Source organism: Hipposideros armiger, unplaced genomic scaffold (genome assembly GCF_001890085.2).
Source record: "Hipposideros armiger isolate ML-2016 unplaced genomic scaffold, ASM189008v1 scaffold_51, whole genome shotgun sequence".
NCBI classification, from domain to species: Eukaryota; Metazoa; Chordata; class Mammalia; order Chiroptera; family Hipposideridae; genus Hipposideros; species Hipposideros armiger.
Genome location: NW_017731401.1, coordinates 3,464,040 through 3,487,802, shown reverse-complemented (window position 1 = coordinate 3,487,802; position 23,763 = coordinate 3,464,040). Strand labels below are relative to the sequence as shown.

At 44.5% G+C, this 23,763-nt stretch overlaps 1 protein-coding gene across 1 annotated transcript; it reads right to left on the bottom strand.

Moving 5' to 3' along the window:
- Positions 1-8,366: 8,366 nt before the first annotated feature.
- Positions 8,367-22,703, bottom strand: DYRK2 (dual specificity tyrosine phosphorylation regulated kinase 2). The gene is made up of 3 exons (XM_019640553.1): positions 22,239-22,703; positions 21,513-21,661; positions 8,367-13,956 (listed from the first exon to the last, which is right to left on the bottom strand). The coding sequence occupies exons 1-3, from the start codon at positions 22,285-22,287 to the stop codon at positions 12,349-12,351; spliced, it is 1,806 nt and encodes a 601-aa protein (XP_019496098.1). The 5' UTR covers positions 22,288-22,703; the 3' UTR covers positions 8,367-12,348.
- Between the last annotated feature and the right edge of the window lie 1,060 nt (positions 22,704-23,763).

Here is a 23,763-nt window from a genome sequence, read left to right as displayed (position 1 = left end):
CTATGGGGATTCCAAGGGTTTTAGAAGCTCTTGTGTCAGAAACTGGGGGCTAAGACCAACTATTACAACAAAAGATGTTCCTATCACTCAGGAAATTACAAGAGTTTTAGGAGCTCTATGCCAGGAACTGGGGACAAGGACGAAGTGTCTACTTATTATATCACAGTTTCAAACATGAATTTTAGGGGATACACAATTCAGTCCATAGCATTATGTGATCTAACATATTCACAGGTTCTGGGAATTCGGATGAGAACATCTTTGGCAGAGTCATTATTCTGCCTGCCACAGGGCTGTACTTTGAATTGCAGACCCACCGTAGCGATTGGCTCCTGGGGTCAAATGAGGGAACAGGGGTGAGCCTGATCACAGATAGGGCCAGGAAGAGGAGGAAAAAGATTGTGTGGGACAGTGGCTCATTGACCTTTGTTTCCCAACGTGACTGTAATTGATACTTGGACCACTTCCAGAGAACCAGCCTGCCTTCCTCTCTGGCACTGATTCAGGGGGAGATCAATGCAAGCACTTACTCAGACTGATAGGTGGAAATGGCAGTGGTGTCAGGCCCTCTGTACCTTTGGGCTAAGAAAGGTGTGACGCTGTGGCCACTTGCAGGTCCCCAGAGGTTAATCTGAACACTTAAATAGTGTGCATGGAGATCTTGGTGAGGGGCCTGTGGGTCGAGCACTCTGTATGGGGTTTTAAAATCCACATTTCAAGATAGCATGCTATGCATAAACGAGACAAGAAATAAGCACAGTGCTATTTGTTACGAAGGAGGAATGCCTCTGAAAAATCCAGAAAGTGGATTCCCAGAGCAGGCAAAACCTTGCAACTTTGTATTCCCCTTTCATCAGTCATGAAGGTCACTGGGTTAATCAGCCCCATTATCCATCATTTGTGTGTCAGGACACACAGGGATGCTGCCATCTGATAAAAGGCCTTACTGTTCTCAAGAGGAAATAATTAGCCCAGGGAGTAAGAGATCTGCAGATTCCAAGCCTAAAAGGAGTCAGCAAGTATCTGAAGAACAAAATCAACTGCAGCTTCCCCTACCTTGGTCCTCTCTGCTCGACCGCCTCTTACTGCTGCCCAGGGGCTTATTCATGAATTTTTACCCAGAATTAGCTACCATTCTGATAATACCCCAAAGATCCAGCAATGAAAGTGTAAAAGAAAGGAGATTAAGATGATAAGGAAATACTTTCTTGTCCTTTTCCTATCCCATCGAACATACACACAGATCCAAATGTCTTACTAAAGAACAAATTAGTAAGCTGTACTAATGTAAAACGCATGTACGCTCTTCGTATTACATTGGTTCCTGAAGAGAAAAAAACAACAACCTATATGTTAACTAAGATCTAGTCTCAGTCATACCCTGAACTCAATGTCCATGAGTCAAGACAAGAAGAGAAGCAGTGCACACTGGAATACAGAAATATCTATTCAGCCACTAAACTGCCCCTTCCTGCGCCCGTGGCAGACATTGCTAATCAATCATAGCATTCATTATTTTCTACTGAGCCCAGAGGAAACTTCATCATCCCAAGACAAGAGTTCTAGGTGGCCACTATTCAGGGTTTGCATTAGAAATGATACCTATTTGTCTTCCTGACTTATACCAGTTCTAATCTCTCCCTATCAACTTCTTCCTCACTTCCTCCAAACATAGATACGCCTTACTCTCAAAGCAAATATTTGTGGAGTACCTACTGTGTGCCAAGCACTATTTAAGGCCCCGACGGAACACAAAGGCTAACAGTCAAACCAGTCCGAATAGTGAAATTCAAGGTTTTGAAAGGGGGTGTTGCGGTTATTATGGGAGACCTCAGCAGGAACATCTCAGCTAGTCTTGAGAGAGGTTGAGTGAGGTGGGGTACGGGAAGGGCAGAGGAAGCACTGACCATGCGAGACCTAAAGACAGGAGGAATTAGCCCAGGCAAGAAGGGGAGAAAAACCACAGTCTAGGTGGTGGAAACCGGAGGTGAGAAAGAGCACAGCATGTGGGAGTAGTGGCAATGGTTCAAGCAGGTCAGCAAAACAGGGAGTGAATGTCTTCCCCATTATTAAAGTGCTCTGATCACTTGGTCCGTAGCAGGCTTCTTTGGGTCTTATTGCTTCCCTTTCAAATATTTTTCTTCTTGATAATATATTAGGTTTTTAAAATGTTATTAAAATGGGAATGTTCATTGTGAAAATTCTAAAGAAAATTAAAATTAAAATCAGCTCCCTGTTAACACATTGGTCTATTTTCTTCTACTAGTTTTTCCTATGTGATTTCTCTGCATCTGCCTCTTTTAGAGGGGAAGGCATTCAGTTTTGTGTCCTATTTTTTTTTGGGGGGGGCGGATTTTTTTTCTTAATATTATATATACTGTGAACATTTTGTCTATCAAAACATATTTCGAACCTTTTGTCCATCAAAACATAAATTTGTCATAATTTATTAAGCAATCCTGTGTTGATGGCTACAATTGTTTTCTAAGTTTGTGCTACGAAGTATGATTATCTTTATTCTTGTACTTAAATCTTTGTCTACGTCATGGATTATTCTGAGATAGATTCCTAGAAGTAGAATTGTCAGATTTAAAAAAAAGTAATCATAAAATGAGCATTTCTAAGGCTCTTAGAGCAGATTGCCAAGTTGCCCTGTGGAAAGATTCTGCTAATTACACCCAGCATCAGTGAATGAGTGTTTTGTGCCCCACCCCCCTTGCTGGCATAGAGCATCATTGTTTTATTCATTGTTGATACTTCATGGATTGAAATAAACTCTTTGCTCTAATTTGCATAACTTCAATTCACAGTTTTAAATGTGTTTTTTTTGGTTGGGTGGATTTATGTTTCTCACATAAACTTTGTAAACATGCCATTTGTCCATTTATTCCACTGGTTTATTAGTTTTCGGGATTTTTTTTTTTTTACTGATTTAAAAAGTCCTTAATAGATTGATTAAATTGAGTCTGTGAACTGTAAGATTTTGTAGGCAAAGTGTCCTCTCAAATTTGTCAGTTAAAAATCTTTAAGGCTTGTTTGGAGTTTTGACATAGTCACATTTAAAAAACACATCGTTGTTTTTTTTTTTTTCCATCTCTGTTACTCTAGTTATAAAATAACAACCTGAATGGTATCTTTGGAATCCTGGGTGGTCTTATTCCAGCCTCACCTCACTTCCTAAACAGAATCCCTGACGTGGGACCATTGTTAATCCCATCAAGTTACTGGCCCCTAGCTTCTCTCAGGCAGTTAGGACTCCTCTGTCTCATGGGGTCTCACCATTTCCACTTGGCTCCCCTCCAGTTTTTCTCTACAGGAAACCAGAATGACTGTTTAAAAATCGACTTCAAATGCTTCAATGGCTTCCTGGTGTAATCAGAACCAATGCCCAGCTCCTCACTATGGCCTGTGTGTCCTTGTCCATGGGCTGGCATTGCTTTCCCCTCCTTCATCATGCCTCATCCTTGCCCTGGCTTCCCCGATTCCCGGCACACAGGCCTTCTGTCATGTCCTAGAGCTCACGCTCTGGCTTTCTCTTCCCAGGCTTTTGAGCTGCCTCCTCCTTCAGAGCACACACAAAGGCCACCACACCAAAGGGGCCTTTGCTGACCTTCCAGTCCGTCATTCTTTCTCACAAAATCCAGCTCCTTTTCCTTCAGGGCACGTCTCACAAATTACAACTAACATTTTTTTGTGATTATCTGTTTAAGGTCTACCTCCCCCACTAAAATGTTATTTCCACACACCACACATGTTTCATTTGGGGTGTATGCCCAGGGGAAAGATGGTAGGAAGGAAGCAGGAGAAAAGATTCCACTGCTTTTCTCAATTCAGTTCTACTCAGCTTCTGGTTAGCAAAAATCCCTCCCAGGTCCTAATTAAAAATTGCCAGTGTTAGCTTTCGGGAAGGACCAACTTGCCTAACTTCAGGTAAAGGAGGGGCTTCGTGGAGGCAGTGAAATCCGGTCTGAGCTGAGTCCCACAGGATGATGCAGAGACTGGGGAAGGCATTCTTGACAGCGAAAGGACGGGTGCAGGGTTTCAGAAGGGCATATTTGAGGAATCCACAAGACGACAAGGCTTCACCTTTCCAAAGGAATTATCCTCTACTTCCTTACCCTGCAAAAACCCCAGTCGCTTTACCACCTCTTGCATTATGCCAAAAATCATGTACATAGGTGCTCAATAAATATTGGATAACCAGATGAATGAATGATACATGACATGCCCCAATTAGAGCAATTCTCTTCTAGGATGCTCTTTTTCTATCAGTCTGAAATCCATCAAAACCTGACTAGACACCCACCTCCCTGAAGCTTTTCTTATCCAACGGCAGCACAAATGACATTTACTGACTCTGACTTTTGCCTTTTAGTGTTCTCAGATCGTTTAACGTCTTCTCATTTTCTCTTCCTTAGTAACCATAAAGTCCTCAAGAGCAGGAACCTATCTCCTTTCCCTTCTCTTCTTTTTATTTCCTTTTGTTTTGGTATATCCAAATGCCCCACGGAGTAATGTTTAATGTCTGTGGAAAGGAGGGAGGGAGGCAAGGAGGGAAACAAGACGGCTGTCTTTGGGGAGAGCTTGGTTTAGCTGACCACTACCATCCCCCTTCTCCATCCTTTTCTTTTTTTTCTTTTTTTTTTCAATCCCTCCTAAATCTAAAATTTCCTGGAAACATTTAATTGAATTAATAAATAAGGTCTTACTCCAGGACTTCAAAATTTCAACCAAAGATAAACAGCTTACTAGCACTTCATACTCTGTAATTATTGCATTACTTTTTACTACTCTCTTTTCTCCAACAGATCAGATACTGTAGTTCCCTTTGATGCAATGTAGCAAAATCACAGACACTAAAATAGCACCGGCTACTTTCCATACACAAAGAAACACCTTTGTTATTTCTACCTTAATATTTCTAAATCCTAAAGAGCCCTCAAATCCATTCTCAAGTGCCCAGCCCTGTGCTCTGGTCTAATCTGCTGTCTCTTGTAAACACTTCCACTAGTTCTTCCTTCACCTGCTCTTACCCGTCTGAGAGCATTCTACTGAAGACAGCCAGGGACCACCAAGTTGCTCCTGGCATTTTCCTCCTAAAATCCCTTGGTTGCTGCCCTTGTACATGAATGAAGACCTCCAAGTCTTGTCGTGCCAGCCTCATGTCACACCAACTCCTCTCATTCTTGTGGTTCCTGTGGGCTCCGGCCAAAACGGCCTTCCTTTAATTGCTCACACATACCTTGTTTCCTCTAGCTCCAGGTTTTCTGTTCATGCTCTCCTCCCTCAGCTCAAAAGCTATTTATTTCCTAGGGAAGCCCTTCTTGATCCATGCAAGATAATGCAACCTCCCTCCTTCCATGATAGACACACAGTCATCATCACATGCTGTTCCTTCACAGCAATTATTACATTGGCTGTTTTGAATTTGTTCATGTAATTACTTGTATAACGCCTTGCCTTTCCAACCAGTCTAAAAAACTGTCAAGCCAGGAACGATGTCTCGTTTGCCATTAGATATCCTTAGTGCCTAAACTGTAGCTGGCATGTAGTAGGCATTTAAGAAATATCTGACAAATGATGCTACCTGCAATACAAAAAGATGGATTTTTTTTTTAACCTAAGCCTACCCAAGCCAAATTTCCAATGAATTAAATTATAAGAAAAGGGGAAATTAGGTTGGATATTCTTCTTCAGATAAAAGGATGACAAAAGGGCCCAAAGTTACCCATATACTTATTTCCTGTAAGTGTACATAACTTGCTTACACACTAATCACCCCCCTCCCCCCCCAAAAATGGAAGCAATTCAATAAATTCTTAAATGATCTGGGCCTGGTCATGGGGTTTTGTTTTGCAAATAACACTTCTTTTTACAAGTAAAGAAATAGTCTAGATGTTTAAAACTCCTCAAACTTAGGAGGGGCAACAATTTGGGATAAAAAGCAAGGAAAGACACAATATTTTAGTTTGTAAAATTGGTTTATTTACAATTTGGTATTTTAAAATTGTATTTGGAATTTTAAGTTTTATGTATTTCCCTGGCAGGTACTGTTTTCTTAAATACGGAGTCCAAGGATAGGAAACCTCAGTAAGTTTGAATTTAAGAGATTAACCTGCTGCTACAGCCAGTGAAATTTAATTTTTAATCCCTGAGAATTAGTAATCAATATTTTCACATTCATATGTAAAAAGCATATTTTAAGAACAGAAAATAAAGCATAAAGCTACTATAATTAACCTCCCCACATATAGCAATATAAGGTCCTCTTTCACAAATTAACTGTGGGGCGTGTGTGCACGCATTTGTTAGTAGGTGCACCTAGGAGCCTAAGACACTCCAGTTCTCCACTTTTTGTAGTTTCTCCCCTTTTAAAAAATATTCCTGGAAATGGATACACAATTGATTCATATAAAAGAAATGCCCAAAGCTGATGCCCACAGCTCAAATTCAGCCCCTTTCTAAGTTTTTGTGCGTAGTCAGCAATTTTCCTTTACTGTCCAAGCCCCAAATCCTTCATCGGATCGCAACCCAAGGCCCAAACTGTTTTTGCAAAGTCACTTTGGAGCAAGTCACTTTAGTTTCCTCAGGTATCAAGTGAGGATAATTATAGCTCCCAGGGAGTAGAAGGCTGAACTGATGTTCATACAACATCATGAGATCTGCGAGGCTTTCTTCAGGAGCAATGGAACACGTGACACTTATAATACACCCTGCTGCTCCTCCTTATAGAGGACTAATCACTGCTGCAATGGCAGCTTTCTTCGGAGGAGTAAAATTTAATTCGTTAGTTTGCTCATTAAACTTCCTTGAGATGCAAAGGAATGGCATTTACGCCCCTCCCCCAACCCCGCCCTAAACATGAAATGTAGCAGATATTTAAAAAGTGTCCACAGCAAAACGGTTAAGTCAAACCAAATAAACCAAAGCCTTTGCAGTAAGATGCCATTTTCTTATTTAAGCAACGCACTGGCACTCGTTTTTGATTCTGGCATTAAGAATCGCTGATGACAAGGGTTTATTTGCCTAATGGCCCAAACTTTAAAAAGTTTGTAATTCAAACTTAAAAAAAAAAAAATGAAACAAAGCCACAAATACCCTTTCTTCAAATGTTCCTTAATGCTCTTTGCAAAACAGAAAATAAACTAACTTCCCTTTCTCTAAGACCCACACCAATGCTAGCTAGGAACATTGTCTAGTGCTAGTTTGAAAGCAACTTTTAAGTTCCAAGAATATTTGTTTAGCTGTTCATTAGGAGAAAGATTACAGAAATTCAAACAGAATATATAATATAGCATTAATCAATTTAAGAAAGAGCTTTGCAAGATCTGACAGAATGAGTGGGAACTACATAATCTGAGTAAGTCAGATCTGGACAGTCTACATTCAATTGCTGCTTTAGTATCAACTTCCAATTTTAAACACAATGCACATCTCTTTAAAAAATTATTTCAAAATAGGTAGGGTTTCTTGGTTGGTTGGTACTTTTTCACTGGGTAACAACTGTGAGTAGCAAAAGAAGCAATAATGGAAGTCTATGGCATAGGCTATGATGAGACCACATCTGGGTCTGGGAAGCCCTACAGTATCCCCTTGTTTTAGCCAATACCGCTTCTGCTGCAGGAAGCCACACTAAGTCATTCTTCGGCTGCTGGTAGCAGGAGGGGTGTAAATAAAAAAGTGAGGTAGTTCTTTCCACCAGAGGGAAATATTTGTCTACATGCAGTTCTTGCTATGTCTGACAAATTACTGAAGCATCTGCTTGCTGTCATCTTATAAGTAAACTCCTAGCTTGGTAGTAAATGAACTTGACAAATCATGAGCTAGTTGCAGTTCACAGGCCTTATTTTCTGATCCAGCCATGATGGGAGGCACGAAAACCCCCAAACATGTGAACCATAGAGACCGAGTACAAGAACTGCAAAAGAAAAAGTATTAAAAAGCCTATGGGGAGAGCTGGTGAGCACATAATAATTTACCAGAAGAATGAAGACTGGTGAGGAATAATTTATAGACTCTGCTCCCACAGCTTAATTGTCACCTTGAAGGTTAAAATTTAAAAAAAAAAAATTTTTTTTAAAGGATTTGAAGTTATAGCATGATAGAGAACAGGGCAGAGGCTATATAAAGGAAAATTAAGATAGAAATATTAAAGGCAAAGAAATAGAACATCCTGAGAAAAAGCAAGCATTGCTTACCAAAACTTTAGTCTTTCTTACTTGGAATTTGCACATTTATATTGAACAAATTAAGAAATCAATTACAACTGAAAATAGTTGCATTCTACAGTCTCTAGGCTATTAGACCAAGAACAATACCAGAAATAGATCAGGAGCAAAATTATAGTTAGAAAAGGGGAGAAAAAGTAAGGTAGGACATTAAAATTTTATTCTGAAATTATCTCTGGCCACAATAAAATTTAACAAATATTCACTGAACAGTCTTACTCCTGCCATCAGCTGTACAATACATACAGTATCATAGAACTGGCCACTAGGATTAAAATCCACTAGAACATATTTCATGTTAAGTGGCGACAGCAGCATCTCACAGAAATTTTTACATACATATATACACAGTCCACATTCAACCATTTTCACATATTTTCAGTACACACAGTTGCAGCATATTACAGTCATGTGTCTAAGTTGTTGCTCGATAAAAACCCAAGCCACTGCCTAGACGTAACTGTAGCAGTTGAGCTGAGTATAATTACAATTCATTTTATATATATGTCCATAGCAGAGAGATGTACAAGCCCCTAAAAAACAAGAGTTCACAAATACTTTTTTTTTTAAATGCTACCACAGCATTATGTTGGGCAATATTAAAACCTTTACCAACCAAATCAGTTGTTTTTTTTTAAAGTCTTCTGCTTACCAGAAATATTCTTGATGAAAAAAAATTATAAAAATGAATGCTCTCTTTAAAATAATTCACGCTTTTAAGATTCCAATATGGCCCAATGCTACTTATGCCTAAAGTGTTCCTAACATTCGGATGGAGTCCTTGAACATGACTCCCAACCACCCATTAAGTTTAAAAGTGGCTTAAGTGCCTTGCACCCAAATTGTAAAAATCCCTGGCCATCCTTACTAGAGCCAGGCACATAGAAAAGGAATGCACTTTGGTTCATACCAAATGCCCTGGGATTAATCACACTATAAAATCAAATGGTTTGAGGTAAATTTTTACAAATACAGTTGATTTTTTGTCTAGTGTTTGCATAACAAAAAAAATATTTTAAAAAAAATCAGTCTGATATTAAGATACAACAAAGACCATCTTTAACCCCTTAAACCTAGGACTTCTCTGTGTAACTAACCAATGGTTCCCTTTTCAATGCCTGATGATAAAATCACGCCTTAGGGTTTCTATTAAGGCCTAGAAGTAACTGGATACTGAAGACAGATGTATCTTTGCAGAGGTGGGTTCCAGCCTTACCGCCCAGTATTCAAAGAGTTAAAGTGTCCAAAAAATGCATGCCCTACAACATGGCATTCAGAACAAAAGGCACATTGTTAACACTAAGGGCGCAATTTCTCCTCTACTGTTAATCTGCTCCGTCTTGCACCACTCTGTTTTTCCACGGTTGTAGCAATACACATAAGTCATAACGCACTCTCTGGTGGTGCAAGAAATGGAGCCCGATGAGACTGCAACCAAAGACAAGACAACACTGTGCTATTCCTAAATCTGAAAACAGCTCAGACATCCCTAGACACTGGTAACCTGTGAGACCAAGGACTGTTTCCAAGCCAACTCCAAGGAGCCTATCGGAGCCCTTCATTTGTTTAATGTTTTAAAATCACAAAGATGCAACATTTTTTTTCTCTTTTTGATATGATAATTAAGCTAGAATTGTTGAAAAGCAGCTCTATCACTAAACACTGACCATGGTGGCTCTCGTGAATAAAGGAAATTTCACTGTATTTGCGGGGAGGAGGGGAGCCCCATAGCGCTGCACATGAGAGTTTGGCTTAAAAGTTTCCGGTTACATTTGTGAATTAAGATAGTCACAAATGCATGGCTGGCATCGTAAGAGCCAGTTCTGTGTGGTAAGGGAAAGACAAGTAGTATTAGTCCATTTATACATTTTCACATGTATAATCATTTTGCAGGGATATTCATATTAATAGCAGGCTCAGGTTCATAAATTTAGACCTAAATGTCAAAAGGAGAGTGAACATGGAACAGGACCGTTGCAAGGGGAAAATAGCTTTTACGTTTTTATTTTAATGTCCTAAAGAAGCTAACCATCATTCAGAGGCTTGTGGTTTTTACAAAGCCATCATACCAAGTCTTACATTTCTGATGCCTTTAAGCCAAAATTTTCATGATAAATACATAATCTTTAATTCTGTAAGCCACTGATTGGGGGTATCATCACATGAGCATCATTTAAAATGCAAATTACTAACACATTGCACTTCCACAGATTACACAGAAATGTGTACAATATGGTAAAGAATTGGACTAGGGGCAAGCTATTATTTCTAAATACAGAAGTACAAATTAATCAATTTATCGGTAACACCCTTAAATAAGTAAAGCAAATACCAACATCACTATCTTATTAATAAGCTACAAGCTAATCTTATTACTGTTTTTTGGCAAATATCTGCAATATTTCCTGAGCATTTTTCTCCACCACCAACTGACAAAGTCTCAAGATAAGTAAAGTGTTTCATTCAAAACTACTTTTTTCTTTTTTAAGTAAGAGAAACTGTTGGATTAATATTAAAAGAACTTAACCGGAAACTTTCTTGGCCTCACTGGGGACCATGCTTTAAGTACTTGTAAATCAATTTACAGGCAATACAATATTATCTGTGCATATAAAAGAGTATTTATCCTAATTTATACTACCCAAACCTATTTCCAAACAGGCAGCAATCTTTCTATATTAAATTGCACATACTAAAAAACATTTTTCCACGTGCCTTGAAATTGATATATATCACTGCTCATACATTAGTGATAAAATACTGAAATTTCCACTGTGAAAATAATTATTATTCAGAGAAGAAAATATTATTTTACTTTAACTCTCAATTACTTTTCCAGGTAAAGTGTCATTCTCACAAAAACAATCAGTGCAATCCAAAAGAAAGTAAAATAAAATAGAGGAATGCAATTTCTGTGGTTCTAATGATGCAAAGAATAAGTCAAACCATTTAACTTGAGGTTGAACTTTTCCTCCTTTAAATTTGTTGTTAAAATTGGCCTTACTGAACAGCCATGACGACTTCTGTTCGTCAAAAGGATTTTCAACCCTCTTTTTAAAGCAAGAGTTGATACTTTCCCAGGCAAACAGAGCCTTATGGTGGCACCTGAAAAGTGGGAACTCACGCTACTAAACCTTCTTTGGAACTGTGGAAATCCCCACCTTAAGTAGCTAGGCTGCTGTTCTTTGATAAATTGGAATATGAAATGATGGTCAGATTCACAGCTGAAATGTCTCTTTTCTGTATTAACAGTCTGGGATATCTATTTGAAGAAGAAAACCCAAAAACCTGAATGCAAGCAACAGATGTGTGGTAAAAGAGGAACGGAGAGGAGAAATGCAGAGAGAAGGTAAGAACAATTCATGGAATACATTTCTAAATTTAGGTGCAAGACCAATTCTGTAATATGAAGCTTCTTCACAAAACAGCTCGCCAATCACATTAGAAAATTTGGAGAAACACACACGTTTCCATTTATCCACCAGGTCTGCTGGGCCAGCTTTGAGAACGTCAGAATGCTAACTGGGCACTTCAACCTTGGGGATTTTATTTTGTTTGAGCACGACTTTAAGCAAAAAAATCTCTAAGGTGCAGGTTTTGTTAGAATATCATTTTTGTCCTGACCATTCTCCTCCCACCATAACTACCACCCAGATAACCTACCGAAAACGGAAGCAGGACACGCTACACCTGTGCATTTACCTGGAGCAGGGCGGGGCAGGGGTCCTTTGGGGGCAATCACCTTGGGGAAACTATACTATGAACCATAAAATCATAGTGAATGTCTTTGACACCAGTCTGTAAATGCATGGCAGTCACGAAGTAATCAATGGCCTGCCACTGATGTTTATTACTCTGCCACACTAAACACAGTAAGGCTCATTGTACTTTTAGAACACAAACAGTTTCAGAAAATATAAAAAACTTAAAGCATTGTCCCCATGTATTTTATAAAAACAACACAACTTTCTTACAATATAAGTGCTGAAGAGATACAAATGAGTCGTGTTATTGAGCAAATAAAAACAGGTCTGAGCTACTCCTTTTTCAACCCACTAAGGCTCAGCAACATCGTATCTTTCAGATCACCAGCATAGGGGGAAGGGGGAGGGGACTCAGCTCAGCTAACGAGTTTTGGCAAGACTGTCCTCTGCTGAATATTCCCATTGGCATCTGTCATCTGCGCCAAATTAGTCCTCAGTTTGGAAGCGGAGCTGGAAGGTGGAGGTAACTTGGAAATGGAAGTGATAGCACCAGTGCTCTCGGTTATCCTTTTCACCGCCGTCTTCTCCCCCACGGGCGGCTTTGGCAACCGCCTCCTCAGCCAGGGGTGCCGCAAAGCCTGGCCAGGGCTCATGCGGACCACAGGATCCCATTCTAAACACTGTTTCAAGAAGTCAAGGAAGAGGGGATCGTCGCACCCCTTCAGTGCATTCCCCCACTCTCTGCTCTCGGGTGGGCCCCTCAGTTTCCCCCTCCGGGAACGGCCTCCGTTGAGAACCACGGAGCCGTCGGAGAGAGTCGTGACAGTGCAGTAACGGGGATAACCCTTGGAGCTCACAAAATTTTTGGCTCGTTTGGATGCATCCAGCAGTTTCTGGGAGGGCATGCCCAACAGTTCAATCATACAGGCCAGCTGGTCCCCTTCATCTTCCCCAGGCAAGAGGGGGTACCCGGTCAGGAGTTCCGCTAAGATGCAGCCCAGGCTCCACATGTCAATGGGCATGCCGTACCTGGCGCCCAGGATCACTTCTGGGGCCCGGTAAAAACGGGATTGGATGTACGTGTACACGCGCTGATGCTCGTAACAGCTGGAGCCAAAGTCAATCACCTTAATACCGCTTCGACCCTGCTGCTTTAATAAGATGTTCTCGGGCTTAAGGTCACAGTGAATTATCCTGTTCTTGTGCAAAGCATCCAAGCACTGCAGGATGGAGTGCGCAAACTTGCGAACCAAAGGCAGGCTGAAGCCCTGGAACTTATTCTTCTTGATGAGCTCGTAGAGGTTCATGCTCAGCAGCTCGAACGTCATGCAGATGTGGTTGCGGAAGGTGAAGTTCTCCAGCATGTGGATGACGTTCATGGTGTTGTCCTTGTCCTGCTTCCGCAGGTGTTCCAGGATGCGGATCTCCTCCGCGGCCTGCCGGTGGAAGCGCTTCTCGTTCCGCACCATCTTCAGGGCCACGTGCTGGTGCACTTTGTGGTCATAGGCCTTGACCACCTGCCCAAAGCTGCCCTTCCCAATGACCTTGAGGACCTCGTACCTGTAAGCCACATGATCATGGGGCACCTGCACGTACGATCCCTGGTCGTCGTCATAGCCACCGTTGTTGGGCCCACCTGTCATGCCCTGGCGCTTCTTCGCATTTGGACCCAAGAAGTATATTTCAGGGTAGCTGAAAATCTCGTGGTGTTCAAAGGTGGTTAGCTTTTGCATGTATTGCTTCATCGCTTGTTCGGGTGTCATGGGGGCGGCTTTCACCTTCCCCACGCCTTCCATTGACTTCAGAGAGGTGGAGCTCCCCTGCCGACGGTGGATGCTCTCCAACTGCCGCTCTGGCACCACCGGCAATCCTGTTTTACCCACCGTTGTAAGCCCATTTGGTTGTGTTGTGAGCACTGTCCGCTTGTTACTGTTATCCTCAAACAGCTGCTGCACCTGGACCTGCCCATGGCCATGGCTGCCGACATGTAGGTGATCATTCATGGTGTGCTTACTGCCGCCAATCTGGAATTCAGAAAGGAAACATGAATAGAACAGAAGAGGCCTGTCCTATTCAAAGGGAGTATTTTATAAGCCAGGCCCTAACCCCACCTTTACAAAATCCAGTATGGTTTGAATTTACAGTCAGAATCGTGTTTATTAAATGGAAAGAGTTGTGCACCCAAGAAAGACCTCAAGAACACCCTGACAGGGGCAATGGATATGATGCTGATCGCCTCTGACAATATAAAGGAAAAAGAAGTTTCTGGGCTGGATAAGACTACAAAAAAGTTGGGACCTGGAAAAAAGACCCCACACATGCCAAGCAGTTTGCTGCACATAGTCCGGGTCTTCACGTGCCCTGTGCAGGCAGAAATAGCATTGTTGTGCACTCTACACCACCTAACACTTAGCACAGGGCCCGGCACACCACCGGCATTCCACTCAATTCATGTTTGGTATCAAAATGAAATATGATGCAGAAAAAGCATGAACACATAGACTCTACACTGGCTCCACCTCCCCTAGGTCATAGCACCTTTCACACTTCACCTAGTAGCTTCTTTATTACCATAAGGGCTGGGACCATGCCCATCTTGGTCATTCCTTTCTCCAATGTTTAGCTAGCTCTATCCTGAAAACACTAGGACCTTCATTCTCGATCGTAACTATTTGGAAATCTAACTGATTACACCTAGGAAAATGCATGAGCCAGTGGCAAAGAAAAATGAATTTTTGGGCTTGAGAGATGCCCATGTAGATATGCACTGCAAATCTTGTAAACCCCCTAACCTATTTTTAAGTTTCTGGGCTTCACTGACTATGATGACCATTTAAGGCCATTCAGCCCAACAAAACAACTGTCACTCTCTTCTGGGCCTTCCTTTGGTCAATGGCTCAGCTCTCTTAAGACATGTTATTTCTCTGGGCTGCTGGGATACCCAGCTTTCCAACAAGGAATACAAAGTAGCGATTTCTATTTTCAGGCACACATGCTATCTCTGAACATTCCTGTGTAAACAACACTGACCCTGGAAGCCAAGCCCCACTCCACCCCCAGCCTTCTACTGAGAATCTGTGTGGGATTTCTTCCTTTTTGCATTATTACTGCAAAGAGGTGAAGGATGGGAGAGGACTCACAGCCAGGACCCCCTCCCAGTTGGGAATTCTTGCCACCTTAGACAACTGCCCACAAATCTTAAAGCATCCCCTTAGGTGATTTTTATATGAAACCTTAAAGATCAATTTGTCATTCACAATCCATCTCATTCATTCCACCAATGTTAGCTGAGGTCTAGCCACAAAAGTGGCAGTTGCTGCGCTCAGTCAACTAGCCGAAGTCCTTTGCCATCAGTATTTTTCCTATAATCGCCCCCTAAATCCTACCTTTTGCACTTTATATACCATAAAAGCACAGAAGTGTCCTGCATATGTCATCCAATAATTCAGGAAATGGTTTGGGGCCACATAGACTATAAAATGAAATTCCAAGGGCCTCTTACTAGCAGACCAAAACCCTCAAATGTTCTTTAACTGATACATGGCATGCACACTGACTGAGTGAGACTTCTCTCTGCATTCGTCTAAAACAAAGTAAAATACAGTATAGTGCTTGGGCATGTCTGACGTGTCATTTCATAGATTGAGGGATTTTATTTCTTCAGACAGGTTTCTAGAAGACTTCTAGTTGAACCTCTTTATTAAATTCATAGACTATAGTCCAAGCTAAGTGAACTTATCGTCTGTAAGGGTAGCTGGGCAGGGTACTTTATCCTTGTTCTATGCCAAAAGCAGAAGAGTCCATAAAAATGAATTAGGCAAGTCCTGGGTATCTATAACAGTAGTGCAGGCAGGCTTGTCTACTGCTTTTGTTCGCAAGCCTCACTCTCGGTACCCCTCCGCCCCACTGTGGTCTTTCAAGCACCAGGGAATAAAAGGACCTGAAATTGGAAATATATCTTTCCTACAGCACCATTCTCTTCAAGGAAGCATGGAGAAATTTCAGAAGAAAAACCTGTATTACCAGTATACATGCTACAAAAAGCATGAAGTTTCCATTAGGGGCAAAATTAACCTTGGGCCTTCAGGAACTCCTAAAAAGATAGCAAAGTAACACTTTCTGCGCATCTGAAACTGACTTCGATTTTTACAACAGCAATTTTAACGTTTTGCAGAATTTAAAATGCAATCACAAAAGTTAAGTGACTAGTACTAAAGAGTGCTTGCCAATTAACTGGATCCCTTCCTGCCTGTCCAGTCTTCTCCTGGTCTCCTCCACAGTGTCAGCTATTAACTCACCTACCCGTAGGTGGGTTCAAGGGTTCCACAGGGTTCAAGCCTCCGCCCTCGTGGCTTCTCATTCCCATCACTCTCGCTGGTTGATCACGACCGCAGCCAGTGCTTCTGCAACCACCCGTGGGCTGACGTCTGCCACATCTACACCTCTAGCTCAGACCTACCCATCCGATGTCTCCAGAGCTCAAGACCTATGTGTCCAACTACATACAGATCAGCTGCCTTCACCACAAGGCCCACCACAGGCAACTCAAACTTGACTCATGATTTTTCTACCAAAAGTTTCCACCTCCCTTAACCCACAATTTATGGTAAACAAGAGGCTTCCGTTCCACACAGTCGCTCAAGCTTTACCCCTGGCTATCCTTCTCCACATCTCCCTCACCTTCCCAAGGCATCGTTAAGCCTCATCACATCTATCTGTCACACGCTGCCTCTCCTCACAGTCCTACTGTCTTTCACTGGGACGGCCAAAGCAGCCTTCTGACATGTACCCTGGGTTCTAAGTCTACAAGTCCTCTAATCTCTTCTCTCCATAGTTCTTCTAGCGTTACTACTCCGAAGCGCCACTCTGACACTGCCCTGGCGCTTGCTCACTGCCCACAATGGCACCCACTGCCACAGATAATACAAGAACTCAAGGCAAGGACACAGGATGCTAAGACGTAGTAGCCTAAAGGACCAGACTGCTTCCAACGCCATCTACTATTCTCTCTGAGAGTAACAAAGCGGGATTCCCCAAGACCTATGGAAACACCATGCTCTTTTGTGCTCCTCTGCTTTGCATGAGGTCATGTCTCATTATGGTCAGGAGTCCAGGGATGTTCAATTAGACACATGAGAAAACAATCCCAGCTCCACCACTTGCTAATGGTGTGACCTTGGGCAACGCACTTAATCTCTCTGCACCAGTGTCCTTATCTGTCAAAAGAAGGTAACAAAGATACCTCATTAGGGCTCTTAGGAGAATTAAATAAGGTACAATGTATAAAGTGCTTGGTATAATAGTAAGTAAAGGAGCGCTATTATCATCATCCTTCACAAACGCTGCTTGGACTCTCCTTTCTATGTTTTCATGGTGAACTTCTCACCCTTCAATGTCCAGTTTGACTCTCACTTCCTCTACGAAACTTTCCCTTTCCCTTCCACTGTGCTGATATAGAGAGAGCGTGCCAAAAAAATGTATACTCATTTAAAGAACGAACAAAGTGTATTAAAATTATAGTAATACATACCGATAACAAAAGATGAATACAAATCACGTGTATACTTTGTTTTGGCACCCCTGGTATTGTTAACACTTATTTCATTTTACCATAATTGTTTTAACACCTGATGTTCCTATCTGGCTGTAAGGAATTCTGGGGCACGGTACCTCTTATATTTTTAAGTCCCTATTAACATAAACCCCAACATACAGTAGGCATTCGATAAATATCTGTTGAAAAGTGCATGGCAATAAATCCTTGTTAACTCTCACCTCTGAGTTAGTCTTGAGAAGTATCTTGGTAGCTTCATAAGAAAACATGAAGTTAAGGCTCAGGGAATTGGGAACCATCCCCAGTGACCCAAGTTACAAGATGTTGTTAGGCTTCCAGTGCATCAGCGGAGAATTAGAGGCAAATGACAACAGTTAAAACGTACCTGTGGCACACACATCAACCTGACACCTAAAAGCGATGCGTGGTATCTTAAAAACGTTCCCTATGTTAAGAAGATTCACTTGAGAGACTCCAGTAAAGGAGAAGTTTGAGTCTCAAAGTTGTAAGACTCTAAAATCACAACCAAACTCTGAAGCAAAATTAACTAATCTGTGAAAAGGGGGGGAACCCTAGAAAAAGCCAAAACATTTCCAGGGTACATGTGCCACGACTACACCATAAACTGAAGGATACTAAAAACCCTTCACTGTTGCTCAGCCTCTTGAAGTCTGAGGTCGAAGTTATTCCTATTGCCAGTGCCTACCTAGCACAGTGTTTGTCACATTTAAGAATATGCACTGAGGAGCCGGCCGACTGGCTCAATTGGTTAAGAGTTGGCTTAGAACGCGAGTTCTGAGCAACAGGGCCGCCAGTTCGATTCCCACATGGACCAGTGATGCTGCGCTCGAGCTGAGCTGTCACTGAGCTGCCAACAGGTGGCAGGATGGCTCAGCTGGTATAACAACAAGACTGCCTGTTCGATGGTGGGCTCACCTGCAACTAAGACAGAACTTGGCACCTTGAGCTGAGCTGCTGCCCGGATGGCTCAGTGGATAGTGCGTGTGCTCTTAACAACAAGGCTGCTGGTTCGACTCTCGCATGGGATGGTAGGTGGCTATGCCCACCTGCAACTAAGATTGAACACAGCACCTTGAGCTTAGAGGCCACGAGCTGCCGACAGGAAGCCAGATGGCAACTGGCACCTTCCACAACGAAGACTGAAGAACAACAACTTGGCTGGTCCCCTCCCCCAATTCCCCAATAAAACTTTGGGAGTGGGGGGGGATGCACTGAATGAATGCAATTGTTAGATGCCCACAATGGATAGATTAAAATGGAGAAGACTACAGAAGCCTTCTCTGACCATGCAATATTTTATTTAAAATTATGTAAGAATAATAGTCTAACCAGTTTGGTAGTTTTAACCTCTTCCAATAATAAAATGGAAAACAGCAGATATTTCACTGTGCTAACATTTCCGGGTGTTTTAAAACTTCTCTGAAGTCATCTTAGAAATGAAATGTTGTAGTGTTGTGGGAATAGAACTGAGTCCAAAAGGATTGGAATTTTAGCTCCTCCTCAAACACACAGATGGTCTGTGTGGTCCTGAGTCAAATGTCTACTTTTTCTTCCTCAAAATAGTGCTATTTTTAATGGGAATATTCATTCTTATTTAATTCCAATTATTTCATAAAGGTAAAACTGGTAACTGAAGAGTGCTTTAAACATTAAGTGATACAATACTAATATTTGGGAATTAAAAAATAAGTATATTAATATCTCCCATACAATATTGAAAGAAAAAAACTAGCAGGAATGAAGACAGCCATTGGGCACACTTTTAGGACAGATAAACAAAATGACTAAATGTACAATAACATATCCATGGAGACAGGGAACAAAAGAGCAATGGACTAGATAATTCCAAAGTTCATAATCTTCATAATCATATATGTATCTACCTACTGTATCATTTACAAGGGGACATATGAGCAGGCTCCTATAACAAAATCATTCTCCTTTCATTAATGCTCTTCCCCCCCACTTACTCTAAAATAGCTCTTCCCAGGTGCAAGTGCTTTGGAATTAAAAACTTATAAAAGACATATGGGAACATGGACCTGCAAAGGTTCTTGCATTTATAATGAAACTAATACCATTTCCTAGAATTAGCAGTGTCAAGCCTGGGCTTATATGAATTGGCTAGGGAATCTTGACCAAACCAGTTAACTTGTCTGTTTTCCTCACCTGTAAAATTTAACAGTAGAACCAGATAAATGCTGTGGTCCTTTTACATATCCCTGTCCTAGAAAATCTGCAATGTTGCGCAAATAAAATTAAAACCAAACAACACTGTCAAACCACACTTTCAAAACTAAGCCTCTAATGAGCAGCAGATTTATCGGTAAGTTAAAAACAGGTAAATCAGGCAGATACCACAGCAAAATACAAGCCTCCATCATTAGGGGTCCTGAGAAGCACCCTCACATCTTTTCATTTCCACCACCAGATATTCCTCCAGGGAACACCTTTCATTTTCTCTAATCTCATTGCATATTTCAATTGAAAAGAGGCTCTGATCAAGCAAAGCCCACCCATATAAAACTGGAATCCAGATACAAACTAAATATTTTTCCCGCAGGTCATATCAAGTCATGTGATTATATCCAGACATGGAAAAAATTGGGTGTTTTATTTTCCAAATTGTCAGGTGATTCCAAACCAAACAGATAAACCTAAACCCTTAAAACCAATGGCAAGACCTCAACTAAAACATCACTGTGACAAGATCATTTAACCATAATATAAGCAATCAACCAGCCTACAGACAGATTCTCTTCCACCATCAACAGTCCAACACAGATCAGTTAACTTCTGTATTGTGAATACTTAGCCCCTGGTTCTAGATGTGTCAGGGAAAGAGAGAGAGGGAGGGAGGGACGGAAACAAGATTAACAGAACATTTTTCCCTAAAATTTGTACACATTTGTCCAGGTCTCAGAGGAGACTCTCCACTACAGCTGTCCTCTCACAAACTGTCCCCTGATAAACAAGTTTCTCCATAACGCATTACCCTCAGAGCTGCTCCTCTGTAGGCTAGAAACCGCCTTTTCTATAAAAACTCAACTTTCACTTGGCAAACAAAACAAAATCCCTAGCAAAACTAAACATCCCTTATATAGAACCATCTTAGGAAGTTCCTCTGTAAGACCCAAATGGAAATAAGGCCCTGGAAACCATCACCTCATCCAAATGCACAACTCCTCTAGGCTGGCAGTCACCATCCAAGGGCCATCTCTGGGAGCTGAGAAAAGGTATATGCTGAAGTCAAATCTAGCTGACCAATCTCTGTAGCCACCAGTCCCGCTGGGCTCTCCCCTCCCTCGAGGCCCTCTGAGGGACCCCAGCACCTATCTGGTGCCATTCCCTTCCCACCGCCAAAGCCAAGTTGGCCCTTTCCTTCTGAATACTATCCACCTGCAGAATTCTACAGGGTGGCTTGTTGTTCTGACTGCTGCCGTGCCTCTTCTTTTTGTTAATGTTAATTACAATTTCTGCTGTGCTCAAACCTGTAGCACTCATAAAACATGCTTCCACACGCGGGGGACAATTGGTGGTGCTCCCTGCTGGCTGGAGCCAGGCCTGGGAGGCTCTTTGGGGGATCGATTTTCCGGGCAGGGCGGCCTGGCTGTCCCCTAACACATATCTGTTTCTATAAATACCCATTATCCAACATGGGGGGAGGGGGAGATGTTTACCCGGTCAGGGAAAGGCGCTCTGGGAAGCAAGGACAAAAACCGAGAAGGGGCAAGGAGGAAGTTAGGGGGAAGAGGAGCGCAGGGGTGGGTGGACTCTGGAGGGGAAGTGAGGGGCCCACGCCACGAATCTTCCTTTGTGGCTGCAGCTCTGGACTCGCCCAAGTTACAGAGGGCGGCGTCCAGGAGAGGCCACTGGCCAGGGGCACGGAGACACTCGCACTTCGACCTCTCTTCTCCAGGCGTCAGAAACCCACAAGTCCAGGCGTTTACGCCCCGAGCTCCTCCCGCACCCCTTCCCCTCGGCCGCCGGCGGGCTGGGTCTCACCGTGTGGGCTGCGGCAGCAGCGTTGCTGGCCCGGAGGGGCGGCAGGGCGATGGGGGAGGGCGGGCCGGTCCCCACTCCGCTCCGGGGGGCCCCCGCTCCGAGCCCCGGGGAAGCCTGAAGCTGACGAACGGCGCTGTCCCCTCCTCGGCCTGGGAGCCACGCGCGGGAGGAGACAAAAGAGGGTCAGGGGGGAGAAAGTCACCCAGACCCCATGGCCCCGCCCCACCCCTGGGCAGAGAACCCCGCTCTTCCTAGGGAAGAGACGCGGACAGTAAAAAGGGGCGTCCGGGAGTGCGAAGGGGCGCCCGGGACACGGATTCCCAGCGCGCACCCATGGGCGGGGCTCGAGTGGCTGCAAAGTTAAGTCGGGCCTGGGCGCGCGAGTTCGCGACCCTGCGGGGAGCCAGGTTGGGCGGTCCACGTTGCAGACGGCCGCAGGCCTGGAGCCGGCTTGGAATGCCGACGGGGGCGCCACCGCCTCGCCAAGCCCGAGGCGGGGGGAGGCCTGGGACGGCCCCCGCCCGGCCGGGTCGCAGGGCTCCACTCGGAGCAGCCTTGGGGCCCGCGTGCAACAATGAGCGGAGCCGAGGCCAGGGCGCGCCGTCCGCCCAGGAGTCCCGCCGCAGCGCAGACTTTGTTCAAGGTCCCACGAGCAGCCGGCGCCCATGCCACGAGGGCTGGCCCGGGGGCCGGGCGGGGGCGGCAAGGCGGCCCCGCACTCCTTACCCGTCGGGTAGGCGGCGGGAGCGGCGGCCGAAGGTTTCCTGGTTAACATGGCCGCTGGAGAGGAAAATGCATTTCAGGGCTGCTGTCGCCGCCGCCGCCGCCGCCGCCGCCGCCGCCCGTCCTGCTGCTACTTCTCGCGGCCACCGCCGCCGCCGCCGCCTCCTGGTCGCCCCTCTCGCGGATCTCCGGCGCCTGCTCGCCGCCTCGCGTCAGCTACAGCCAGACACACACGGTCCGCTGCATCCCCTCGGCCCGCGCCCGCTGCCGCGAGCCCCCCGCTCTCCTCGCCGCCGCCGTCCTCCTCTTCCTCGGGCGGCTGCAGCACCCCCCGGCCCGTGCACATGCCTCGCCCTCCCCTGCGCCGCTGGCCTACCCGGTTCCCTCACATTGGGCGCGGGGGAGCGGGCTGAGCCGCGAGGACGGACTCGCTCGGGAGCCTCCTCCCGGGCTCGCGCGCGCGCGCCCCTGCGCTCAGGCACCCGCGCGCCTCGCGGCCGAGGAGGGCGGCCCCGCCCCTGCTCCCGCTCCCAGCCGCCGCGGGGGCAGGCCCCGCCCCGGACTCCCCCCAGCCTCGCCACCCGCAGGAGTCCCTCCCCCAACCCACTCATCTGCATGGCCTCCCCTCCACTCCCGGGACAACTCTGCGGCCTCCGCTCACCCTCCGCCTGCCCCTCCGGCCATCTGCCCTGCTCCCGTCAGCTCCCCTGCTAACGACCTTCTCCCCCTCCCCGGCCTCCCCAGCCCCTGCAGCACCCCTCCTTCCCAACAGCACAACCTACTGCTGCTTCCCTCCTACCGAAATCGCTGCAGAGACCCCTCCCCTCCCATGCGCGCCCCCAAATACAAATGCATTTTCAGCTTGCGGACTTAATGGCTGCTCACAAACAATACTGCCCCCCTTCCTGGTTCCAGTGGCTGAACCACCCCCTGTCCCTCAATTTATGGTGTAAATTACTTAGTTGTGCGAGGGTCACCTCGGTAAGTCAAGCCCGCTTGAAGGCCGCAGCTTAGCTTGGTGACCCCCAAACGTGGGCGAAGGAGGGGATTGCCCTCCCACCTTCGCCTCTACCATACAAACCCTCCCCGATTTACTGACACCAAGTGACCGCTCTCCAGTCGCTAGGACAAGGGGAGGCAGAGAAGCGCGTGTGGACGGCTGCTGGGGAAGCAGTTGGCTGTGGGTTGCTAGGCAAAAATAAACATCAGAAACACCTCCCATTTCCTTACAACTCCGAGCCTTTACCCTGCGCGGCCACTGGGAGAGACACACCTTCCTTTAAGCTCAGCCGTGAGAGTGACACCTTTAATTTCTCTCACCCCCCAGAGACACGTCTCTCTCGCGCCTTCGTTTCCGAGACACATGGAGAATTCCCCTGCCCTTTTAGTTTGCTATCTACAGCCTCTCTTATCCTTTGCAGACTGAAAAACTGTTTGCCCATCTCACACGCGCGCCCTGTCGTGTGTGGGGGCATACACCTTTGTCCAAAGGTCAGACAGTTTGTCATTTCAACAGCTGGGGGTTGGG